Source organism: Macaca mulatta, chromosome 10, assembly GCF_049350105.2.
Source record: "Macaca mulatta isolate MMU2019108-1 chromosome 10, T2T-MMU8v2.0, whole genome shotgun sequence".
In the NCBI taxonomy this organism is placed as follows: domain Eukaryota; kingdom Metazoa; phylum Chordata; class Mammalia; order Primates; family Cercopithecidae; genus Macaca; species Macaca mulatta.
The window spans coordinates 18,136,517-18,148,907 of record NC_133415.1 but is presented as its reverse complement, the minus strand read 5'-3'; the positions used below and the strand labels follow the sequence as shown (position 1 = coordinate 18,148,907).

Below are 12,391 nucleotides of genomic sequence, written 5' to 3'. Positions count from 1 at the left end.
TGTTTTTGACTTTTATTTAAAACACGGTTAGTTCTTCACTTAAATGTTTTGTTTTCCAGATTGAAGGAAATTTTCTTCCCTAAGCTATCTATAGCACACAACAATTTGGTACACTATACATTTGTGAACAAGGTAGAAGCATTTCCTTTTTCTTCCAATTTTATCTCTCCAAAGTTTGGAGAGATTTTGTGAGTATTCTTATTTTTATGGCAATATGGTTATTTGTACAAGTTCAATAACATTTGCTCTCTCCACTTGCCACAGTGGCTCATGTCTGTAAGCCAGGTGGGCAGATCACTTGAGGCCAGGAGTTTGAGACCAGCCTGGCATACATGGTGAAACCCTGTCTCTGCTAAAAATACAAAAAAAAAAAAATTAGCTGGGTGAGGTGGCACATGCCTGTAAAGCCCAGCTACTCAGGAGGCTGAGGCATGAGAATCACGTGAACCCGGGAGGTGAAGATTGCAATGAGCCAAGATTGCACCACTGCACTCTGGCCTGGGTGACAGAGTGAGACTCCATTAAAAAAAAAAAAAAATTAAAAATTACCCTCTCTTTATAGCAGGATACAATGGAAACAATTTGTTATATTATCAAGGCTTTGACTGAAATGTCATATCCGAGAATATGTATAAACTGCCTGACTTCTAGGGTTCTCAGCCTTATAGTAAATGAATAAAAATTATCAATTCCTGGCAGGTCCAGGAATCTTAAGACTGTAAGTATAACCTAAAGTCTGTCTTGGGTTATCTTATTAACCTCAAGAAGTTTTTATTTATGTTTATTATTTATTTTTTTGAGACATGGTTTCTCTTTGTCACCCATGCTGGAGTACAGTGGCACAATCACAGCTCACTGTAACCTCAAACTTCTGGGGTGAAGCAATTCTCCCACCTCAACCTCCCCAGTAGCTAGAACTACAGGCACTTGCCACCAGCTTAGCTTCAAAAGGTTTTTAGATCTGAGATTACTCTGTGGTCAAATCACTATTCTTGCAGGCAATATTTGATAAAAACTAAATTTATTTTAGAAACAAATTTGTCTTACTCTATTTTTGGAAAAGTCAATATCACCGTAGGAAGAAAAAGTTATGTTTCTTTTCTTTTTTTTCTTCCAGAAATATTTTAATAAAAATTGATCATTTCCAAGAAACACTCACTGCATGCCCATCAATAAAAGAGAACCACAACAAAATAGAAAATTTACCATATGGCTATATTTAAAGAAAAAAATGCAGACATGAGTTATGTTGCTAAAGAAAAGCTAGAATACAACTGTTATTAGATGATAGCTGTGTGCACTGTTTTCAAGTTATTTGCCTATAGAGCAATTTGCTATTTGTTATTTGCCTATAGAACTCTTCTAAATTTCTACAATCCTACTTTCTTCCATGCAGTTACCAAAAATGGCAATTTCTGTGTTTTGGAAGCCCTATAAGCTGAAACTAGATGAATTTTAAGAAGTAAGTCTCATGCCTGATGTCTGGGCCACACAAAGTTCACTAAACTGCCCGATGCCATTACCAGAGACATTCAAACTGCAAACCATGATGAGAGTTGATTGTTTCCATGCTGTAGATAGCTTTTTGCAAGATGTCAGAACAAGACTCTATGTCATAATGATATAATAATACCCACCTTTTTCACTTGGTAGGTTAATGGTCATTTTGTTTATTTAATTGGTTGTCTTTAAAGCCTAGGTTTATTGCTCAAAGTCCCTATGCAAATTGTTCTTGTCACATCACTATTAATTTTACTTTGCATTTTCCTCTTTAATTTTGTATCTGTTACTTGTTCAAGTTTTTTATAGAAGTACAAATCCTAACAGTATAATGCTAACCCAGCACTTTGAGATGGTAACATAGGCCTATGGAACAGACAAAATTGAACTTAATTACAGACTCCAAGTAGACAGCCAGGGAGCACCCCGCTTAAACTTCCTCAAGCTTAAACTTAAGCTCAAATGTGGTTAAAAAGGTTTTGACATTGACTCCTAGCTGCCATTCATTCTCTCCAATATGAAACAAGACCAGAAACCTGGGAGAGGTCCATCCTGGCACTGAAAGACATGAAAACCTAACTAAAGGATGATTGATCAGTGACACTTTTGGAGAAACATCTTGATCAAAAGGGTGAAATGTGAATGTTGCCAAAATAAAAATGGAGTCATTTGTGTTAACAAAACCCTGACAAACAGAACCAGGAAGGCCACGGAGACAGGCTTTTCATCCATAAGTGTCTGGTAACGAGAATGATCACAAAAGACTCCGTGAAAACCACAATCTTGCACAAATGCCATCGTAACTTTACACACACAAAATAAAAACTTCGGCAGGCATGTCTGCCCAGCAACTGCCTGTCCAGTCTTGGACTGGTGTCAACTTTGTTACTGATCCTTTGGCCAAAGATAATTATCTCCAATTATAAAAGCCTCTTCATTTTTCCTTTAAAAACCTTTCTCTTCCTTTACCTCCCTGCGTATGCACATAGTTTGCTATGGCATGTATATTCCCATTGCAATGCACTATTCCAGAATAAATATAATTTTCTTTTAGAGAGAATCTCTTTGCTATTAAGGCTGACAATACTTTAGAAGTTTTTTGCAGAAAATTCTCTGTTATCTTATGCTTGAAAGATTATTCTTATACGTATACAACCTGTTATTGTTTCTTGGCATACTGCCTCATTTCCAATTTTCTCTATTATCTCCTTCTGATAGTCCAATGAGACATATCCCAATTTCTTTGCTTCTTTCTCAGTTTTTCTATCTCTTTTTCATTCTGTGTTGAATTTTGGGTAATTTCTTATACCTCTTCCAGTTCACTAATTCTCTCTTCAACTGTGTTTAAGCTATTGCTTAACATATCCATTTAATTTCAATAATTATATCTTTCACTTCTAAAAATACTATTTAATCCAAAAGGGCTATTCATTTTTTTGAGAATCTACTATTCCTTCATCCTACTTTCAGTATTCATTTTTTATTCCTACATGTAAGTAAAAATACTTATGTTTTATATCTGATAAGTCCAATATTTGCAGTCTTTCAGATTTAACTCCAGTCTTCAGTTTTTGCACTTTCTCAGGGTAGCCTAATTCCTTATGCGTTTTGTGATTCCTAACTGAGAACCTTGCTTTCCTTGTAACTTCCCCTAAAAAATTTTGAAGACTTGTTTTTAAGAATATTCTTCTAGATCAGATTTATGTTAGTTTCTGCCAGGTACCTGGCAAATTTTTTACTTTTTTCTTTCCATTTTTGCTCCCACACATGTAATTTCAGCCCCCGAAATAATATAGGCATAGGCCTAAAATAAAATCTCAAAGGAAACATTTCCCCCTTATTCTACCTAAAACCAAGGATGAAACAGACAACAACCTCTACTGTCTTCTTCTACACTCTGAGTTTTATTAACTGTTTATCCACTGAGGATAATACTCTTTGTGGATCCTGATTTTATGTGAGGCCTTTATGTGAGGTCTTTCTTCCTGTGGGCCTAAGGTCCTATGTATAGTATGTCAACAGAATAATTCTATGTTTTGCCTGTTGGCCTACTGTCCCTCTGTAACCCATGATAGCATTCCCTTGTTTGCACTATAAATTATACAGTTACCTATTGAGAAAAACCACTGTTTTTCTATACCCTCACATAGAAGACTTCTGATGCTGGATATTGTGGGGTTATTTTCCTACAATGACCAGTTCTCCAACACTAGCTGGGTCCCCATACTTTAATACAACAGTGACACTACCTCCTTGAAAAAGCATCAGACGCTATGGGTTAGTGGCTTAGTCCCGTGAGGTGGCCCACTTCAGATGCCAGTTGCAAGTCCCGGCCTTCTGTCCTCTGACAGATTTGCTGTAAATCAAGGATTCCTATGATCCCCTCCTTGGGTTCCATAATTTACTAGAATGGCTCCTGAAACTCTGGAAAACACTTACATTTACCAGTTTATTATCAGTAATGGAACCTGGGAACAGTCAGAGAGAAGAGGTACATAGGGCAAAGTATGGGGGTGTGGGGTGAGGGGGGTATGGAGCTTCCATGCCCTCTCTGGGCACATCACCCTCCAGCAACAATAGTGTTCACCAAACCAGAAGTTCACCAAATCTTGTTATTAAAGAGAATTTAAAGAGCTTGATTTCTAGCACAACCTCCTGCCTCTCGCCTGGAAAGGCGAGCTACAACAATATTGGAGGGAAGAGCTTCATGGACAAACCTGTTAATTAAGATATAAGTTATATTTATGAAAATTTGAAAACAACTAAGGTCAAGGGAGTGGCTAGGTGATAGTCTATTAACTATTGGATACAATGTTCATTAACACCATGTGGCTGACCCAGAAAATGCTTATGATATGAAACAAATGAAAAGCAGAAAACCATATTTAACATGCATTATGACTATAAATAAGACATAATACCCACATGGGACATGGATCAGGAGCCAAGTAGAAAAGACTAATTTATTAGAAAAGCCAGCTTTGCAATCCTTTTTCCTTTTTAGAACTTGCAATGGATATAAACTTTATATGAAACAAACTCTTTAAGGATGCATGTATCTAAATCCTCCGTGATACAACCTGAGAGGCAAATGCCCTTGCTGTCAGACAGGCCTGTGTTGAAATCTTTGTTCTGTATGAATAGTTCTGTGAATAGTTGTGGTCAATTCTCTACTCTTTCCACTGTAGGGAGGGAATTCTGACACATTCCTTAACTCACACTCCTTACTCAAAGTAATCATACGGGATCAGCCACATGGTTACTTTGGCCAATGAGGGATATTAGCAACCATGACTCAGAGTTGCCTCCTGTGTATTAAGGCTTCCTCTGCCACCTCTGCTTCACCATGAGAAGACACCACACTGGCCTGCTGAAGGGACAGAGGACACACTAGAGGACAGCCAAGTTGCCCCAGTCACCAGCTGTCCCATCTGAAGCAGACCACAGATACTCTGTTAAAGTAGTAAAAAAATGAACCATCCAACCAGCCTATAAACTCATCAACTATATAAATGGTTGCTGATTTAGGCCACTATCAGAAAGCTTGTTATGCAGCATTATCTATAGCAGTAGATGACTAATACACCCTGTCTTCTTCCTCTTTCTATAGCCAGGTCCATCCACAGTGTTTGGTACCTACAGAGTGGTGATGAAGGCTTTTTCTGTCATTGTCCCCCCTCTGTGAGGAAGAATGAGACATTTATGCTTGCATCTCCCCCACTCACACACCCACACCTGTCACAGCACTTGTCCTTTTTTAAATACCTACTTCTTTGCACATTTCTGTCCTCCTCCAAGCCATACATGAGTTGGAAGCAGGTTAGTTATTCACATCCACATCTACAGCACCTGGCAGAGCAGGCCTTCAATAAATGTTTTTGCTTGAGTTGAATGAATAGATTTGGGGAGCTGACATGAACCAAAAGAGCCAGCAGCAGATGGTAAGAATAATAACCACACAAGCTGGTTCTTATGCCAGGAGGCTTTAGGCTTTCCAGAAAGCCCAAATAAGGGTGGAAAAAACCCAACACCCCACAAAGATGAAAAGCATACTCGTTCTGGTCTCCTGTGCCCTTATCTCTCTCACCACATCGCACATAAATCTCCTAGCCATCCATGCCCCTGAGAGGTCCCCTCAGCCCACCTCACCCTACCTCCGGGGATGTGCCTGTGTTGACCCTACCTTTAGATCAGACACGTCTCTGTAACACTGCTCGGAGCGGGTGTGGTCCGACAGCTGCACATTCCAGAAGCAGGGGAGCTGGTACACAAGGAAGGGGTTTTGTTTGATGACGGCATTGAAAATATCCTGGGGGATGAAAGCCAAAGACACAGTCAAGGCAATCGGATGGTCCAGCTGTCCAATCTGGCTGTCAAGGCACTGCATCCCCCTGTGATAGGGCTTCTCTTGAACCGCCTGCTCTGAACACAGGCTGGCTCGCACTGTGGGGCATCTCTCTTGCCTGTTATCTCTAGGAACCAAGCAATAATGTTTGGATAGAGACTGGGGAATGCCCCAGGCTGACTGGAAGCTCCAGAGTCCTGCTGGTCTCATAAAGCCCTATCCAGTGAGCTCACACGTGCAGACATGTGGTGTCTTCCCTACCCTTGCTGGCATATGAAAAATGAAGTCTCCTTCCCCTCTGGCCTCCTAGGCAGGAGCCCTGTGTTATCCATCCTGAGCCTCCTGGAGAGGAAACTGCATGATGACAAGTGGCCCCACTCATTCAGGGACTGAGACAAATTACAGATCCTCCCTCTCAGCAGTGCTTCCTGGGGCCTGCGGTGGACTCAGTGATGGATGCTCCTTGGATTTCTGCAGGCCATGGTGCCCAGGATATGCATTCTCCGTTTCAAAATCCAACTCTGACTTGTCTAGGGAGGTTTTACCTTTTCTGGGCTCTTTTCCAAGCTCTTGCACCAGGCCATACTTATTAACTAGCTGCTGACAGGTGGCGCCGGGAGGTGAATTATGGGCCTTCGTGGCAGAAGATGGCTGAATAAACTATCCTCACTGGACACGGGCACACAATTGCTAGCTTTGGGGGACATGCTCAAGTCACGGTGACCCGACTTGAAATATGACGCTGGTGGACGATTTCCCCCTCAGGTTTAAAACAGCTACCTGGGTATTATTTTTTTCTTAAACTCATTCATTATACTCTATCTCATGTTCGAAAAAGGAAATCAGTTTCTAGCTGCTTGGGAAATACTGAATAATAATGCTTTAAAAAATAGTAAAGTAATCATGCAGGGTTTCTTGTTTCCTCCGTATTATGAAACTTTGCAGGCATTCGACGAACCAGGAAATTGCACTTGGAACAAAAACATGCAGAGTGAGCTGGCTCTTTGGATGAAAAGGAAAGGGTGAAATGCAGAAAACTCAGAGAAATCATCTTCGTGCTTGAAGACAGCTATCAGTGCCACAGGAAGATGAAAATTTAAATGAGTGATTCTGGTAGACTCAAAGTCAAAGACTGGAGCCCTCTGACTTTCCTAGGACATCAACATGAGGAATGGGTTTTTACAAAATGAGTATTTGTTGGCTGGGTGCAGCCAACAATCCCAGCCTGTAATCCCAGCACTTTGGGAGGCCGAGGCGGGTGGATCATCTGAGGTCAGGAGTTCGAAACCAGCCTGGCCAACGTGGAGAAACCCTGTCTCTACTAAAAGTATAAAAATTAGCCTGGTGTGGTGCCGCACGCCTGTAATCCCAGCTACTTGGGAGGCTGAGGCAGGAGAATTGCTTGAACCCACGAGGTGGAGGTTGCTGTGCGCCGAGATTGCACCACTGCATCCCAGCCTGGGTGACAGAGCGAGACTCCATCTCAAAAATAAAATAAAATAATAAAAATAAATAAAAATGAATATTTGCTAACAGTTTGGTGGAGTTTCTGAGGCTGCCTGCATAGCAAGGTGGTTTCCTGGCAGTTTATCCTTTCTATTTAAGTTCATTTCCCTTGAGTAAAGGGACACTAGTGCAGCATCTAAGTCAAAGGCTTAGATTAAAGGTTAGACTTGGGACTGGGCACGGTGGCTCACGCCTGTAATCCCAGCACTTTGGGAGGCCGAGGCGGGCAGATCACGAGGTCAGGAGATCGAGACCATCCTGGCTAACACGGTGAAACCCCGTCTCTACTAAAAATTAAAAAAAAAAAAAAAAAAAAAAATAGCCGGGCGTGGTGGCAGTTGCCTGTAGTCCCAGCCACTCGGGAGGCTGAGGCAGGAGAATGGCATGAACCTGGGACACGGAGCTTGTTGTGAGCCGAAATCGTGCCACTGCTCTCCAGCCTGGGCGACAGAGCAAGACTTCATCTCAAAAAAAAAAAAAAAAACAAAAAAACAGTTAGATTCTATTTGCCAGCAAGGCAAGTGAAATCTTGCCTGGGAAATACGCTGTGGCATTCTGGGGTCCCAGAGAGCAGGCCCTATGCACTCCACCTGGCGATGAAGAGGGCATCAACATCTCCTTATAAGTCTGCATCGGTAGACTCTAAGCTCTATGAGGGCAAGTGTTGCATCCTTCGTCTATCTCTGTCATCCTTTTTCTGAACTTGGCTCCTGGTGTACACAGTACTCAGTGCGAGTCTGCTGAACGAACAAATGAATGAACAAAGGGAAGGCACTAAAGAGTTGAGCTGCTGTCTTAGACTGGCAAGGATAAGGCAGCTGTATCAGAGCATACAGGGTCACACAATACATAGAAAACCATTCAGACCGATTGACTTTTAAATTTCCTTGAGAAACAGCACCAGCGCACTCAGGAATACCTGCACCTTCGGACCTGGCCACTCACCTGGTCAGCTAAGGATGTAGACAGCATGCCCATGAGCTCCCTCTCTGCGGTCAGCCTCCACATCTGCTCCCATTTCATCTTCCGCAGCTTATCCAGAAGTAACAGGATCACCCCTGGGCCACAGCACAGGATAAAAGAGAAAATTAAAACATAAGAAAGTAAGGTGGAGAGCTAGGCACGCCTACTCACAGCACAGCCACAGTCTCTCGGGGATGACTGTCTTATGCAGACAAGAGGCCTATGCACTGTTGCAGATGAATCTTCCCTCTAAAAATTCTTCCAGTGAGGCTCCACAGTATGGGGCACCTGTTTTGGAGATGAATATGCCTGGGTTCAAGCCCAGGACCTACCAGTTACTTGATGGAGACGTGAAGCCATCTCTCTGGGACCTCCTCATTGTATGGAGACCGGTCATGCAGGCCTCAAAGGACTGTTGTAAGGAGTAAGTGAGGAGGGCAGGGAGAGCCTAGCATTGTCTGGAGATGGGCAGTGGTGGTGGCCGCACAACAGTGTGAATGGACTTCATGCCACTCAACTGTATGTGTAAACATGGTTAACATGGTAAACTTATGTATATTACACCACAATAATGAAAAAAAGATTCTAGCTCTGCACTGGATACAGAGCACATTCTTTATAGCTATTAGGTTCTCCTGTGTTTTTCCCCAGAGATATGACCACCTACTAGGTTGAGCTGATAGGTGGAATTTGTACGACGTATACCATTTATCCATACACACAAAAAGCAGCTCCTCTGTGACTTTATTCTGGGTATGGCTTTGCCAATTTGCTTGCTGATTACTGACAAGCCACATGGGCCTGTCTCAGTCTTCCTGATTTCAAGGGGGTCTTTTTGGTCCACCCACGCCGGGTCTTTAAGGTGAGCTCCAGAAGCCTGTAAGCTCATAAGAAATGAATAGTAAGAGGCGGTTCCTCTTTCTTGATATCTTTTCTTGGTTACTTTCTGTGGGAAGGACCTGGGTGAATGGAGGGTTGTTTAGGGAGGGAAATTCCCATTGTCGATACCCTTTTGTATTTTTTAAAACGCTAAAACAACAGCGGGGTGCAGTGGTGGCTCTCGCCTGTAAACCCAGCACTTTGGGAGGGGAGGAGGGTGGATCACCTGAGGTCAGATTAGCCCGGCCAACTTGGTGAAACCCTGTCTCTACTAAAAATACAAAATTAGCTGGGTGTCGTGGTGCATGCCTGTGATCCCAGCTACTTGGGAGGCTGAGGCAGGAGAATCGCTTGAACCTGGGAGGCGGAGATTGCAGTGAGCTGAGATCGTGCCACTGAATTCCACCAGCCTGGGTGACAGAGCAGGACTTCATCTCAAAAAAAAAAAAAAAAAAAAAAAAAAAGCTAAAACAGCTAAATGTATTATTCAGGCAAAAAATAAATACATCAGTTAAAATCTAAAAAAGAAAAATACATTTAGGCTTAGCTGAATGGCTGAGAAGCAACTATCTACCATCAGGTCAGTTAGAGCAAGCAGAAAAAGCCCAGAGCATAGAACACAAAAAGCCAAGAGAATTTCCCTGCAGGCCACTGCAGTCAATTTGGTGGGGGGAACTGTAGCATGGGCCCCCAAATCAGTCCTCTTCAGGATGCTTAGCTCAGCAGAATGGTCAGTCGGGAAGACTCAAGGCAGTTGAAATATGATCTTAGTTGAAACCTAGTACCTGCATTTCCAAGACTCAAGGAAAGAAACTGATTTCCCCAAATCACATACACATGTCAACTCTAAGCCTTTTTACTTATTCCAGTGGCACATATTTGAAGAGACATATTCACCATTTAGTGAAAGGTGGTTGGCCAGGTAGAGTTGAAAAAAAAGAACAGTGTCTATATGGTTATGGGAAGAATGGGCTAATAATACACAGAGATCTGAACTTGTAAGTCTGATGGACAAATTATATCTGCTGCATAGGTCCTTTGTGCTTTATTAGGTTTACATGACATACCGTTTCCCCTAATGCTCCCCCAGATCTCTATAAGATAGACTTTGATGTCCTTATTTTATAGGTGAGGAAACTGAGGGGGCTACATCACATACTTGTGAATTCACAGTTCAAAAGTAGCTATGTCAGATTCAAACTCGGATCTGCCTGATTCCAAAGCCAGGGCTTCTTCCACTCAACCACATAGACTACAGCTCCAGCAATGTCACTTTGGGACCATGGGACTCAGGTCAAGACTTGTCTTTCGTTGACTCTCCGTTTCTACGAGTGTTGAGTGAGAAAAATGCTACTTGCCCTGCACAGCTCAGAAAACTGTCATGCGCTCTTGTGGTAGGCTGGTAATGTTTAACCATCAGCTCTCCGGGGGAAGAAAAGGGCCAGATTTGTAGCATTTGCCAATTGTCAAGGTGTAAACACTCCCGTCATGGCTAATTTCAAGCTAGCAATGTGATGTCACTGAACACTGAGTTGGGGAGGAAGGTACACAGTGGAAATTGTTCACCATAAATGTCTTATCTGATTGTTTTACTCAGATAAACAATGGGGAGAGGGGTAGAAAGAAAAGAAACATTTAGAAAGTTACAAACCAAGAGAATATAGTTATGTAAGTCACTGGTGACTAAGAAAATATATTCCAGTCAAAAATATGAATGAAGCTGGGCATGGTGGCTCACACCTGTGATCCCAGCACTTTGGGAGGCCAAGTCGGGTAGATCACTTGAGGTCAGGAGTTCAAGACCAGCCTGGCCAACATGGTGAAACCCTGTCTCTACTAAAAATACAACAAAATTTGCTAGGCATTGTGGTGTGTGCTTGTAATCGCAGCTACTCAGGAGGCTGAGGCAGGAGAATTGCTTGAACCCAGGAGGCAGAGGGTGCAGTGAACCGAGATTGCGCCACTGTACTCCAGCCTGGGTAACAGAGCAAGACTCCATCTCAAAAAAAGAAAAAAAAAAAAAAAAGGGCGGGCGGGCGTGGTGGCTCACGCCTGTAATCCCAGCACTTTGAGAGGCCAAGGTACGTGGATCACTTGAAGTCAGGAGTCCAAGACCAGCCCTGCCAACATGGCGAAACCCCATCTCTACTAAAAATACAAAAAAACTAGCCAGGTGTGGTGGCACACGCCTGTAGTCCCAGCTACTCGTGAGGCCGAGGAATAAGAATAGCTTGAACCCAGGAGATGGAGGATGCAGTGAGCTGAGATTGCACCACTGTCCTCCAGTGTGGGTAACAGAGTGAGACTCTGTCTCAAGAAAAAAAAAAGAAAGAGAATTTCATTAATCTTATTATAAAAATGAATTATAATTAGGTTGGATAGATGCTCCAATGTATTAAAAAAATGAGGGGGGACGGTGGGAAGCTAGAAACAAGCATGAAATACATTAATGCACATTTTGAAGCCTCTAGAGAGGTCCAGGATAAATCTATGAGTCTCTGGAGACCAAGCTGAGAACTGATGCTTTTAAATGGTGTGAGACTTGGCAAGTCCTAAGTGGCAGATGTGATTTGCCAGGTTGCTTGAAAAGTATCCTGTCTAAAAAACAGATGACTGAATGCAGAAATGCAGGATCATTCTCCCTGTTAGCCAGTCTTTTCTTTTGTGTGACTTTAATATTTAAGATTATGAACTACTTCAAAATAACAGGAAAGCACAGAAACTAATATAATGAATACCCACCACCTAGATATAATGGATTCTATAATACATTGCCACGTTTACTATTAAAAAATTAAAGCATTACAGATAAATCTAAAGTTCATCTCATTCTATCTCCTCTCTTCCTCAAAGGCAGACAGTATTCTGAGGGATCTGTGTTTTATTTCTAGGCTTGTTTTTACATTTTTATCCTCTATGCATATAATAACAACACATGGTATTTTTAGCGTGTTTTGGATTGCGTATTTCCTCTTCTAACTTGCCTTTTCACCCACTGTTACGTCTTTAAGATTTAACCACGTTAGTATTTCCTATGTAGTTTAGTCACTGTAACCATATCATCCATTTTATACATATACCACAATTTATTTATCCATTCCTCTCCTGAAGCACATTTTGGTTGTTTACTATGTTTTTGCCATTATAAACAATGCTGCAATAAATATCCTAATCTGGACTGATGTCTCGAGAGCTTAG

The 12,391-nt window shown here is 42.1% G+C and overlaps 1 protein-coding gene across 28 annotated transcripts in view; it reads right to left on the bottom strand.

The window, feature by feature from the left end:
• The window catches only part of LARGE1 (LARGE xylosyl- and glucuronyltransferase 1), a 634,395-nt gene that overhangs the window by 98,253 nt on the left and 523,751 nt on the right, over positions 1 to 12,391 (bottom strand). For all 28 annotated transcript variants that reach the window (XM_015150011.3, XM_077948921.1, XM_077948914.1 and 25 more), the window contains 2 exon segments: positions 8,297 to 8,409; positions 5,684 to 5,809 (listed from right to left, as the gene is read on the bottom strand). In XM_015150011.3, coding sequence (XP_015005497.1) covers positions 5,684 to 5,809; positions 8,297 to 8,409 — 239 coding nt within the window.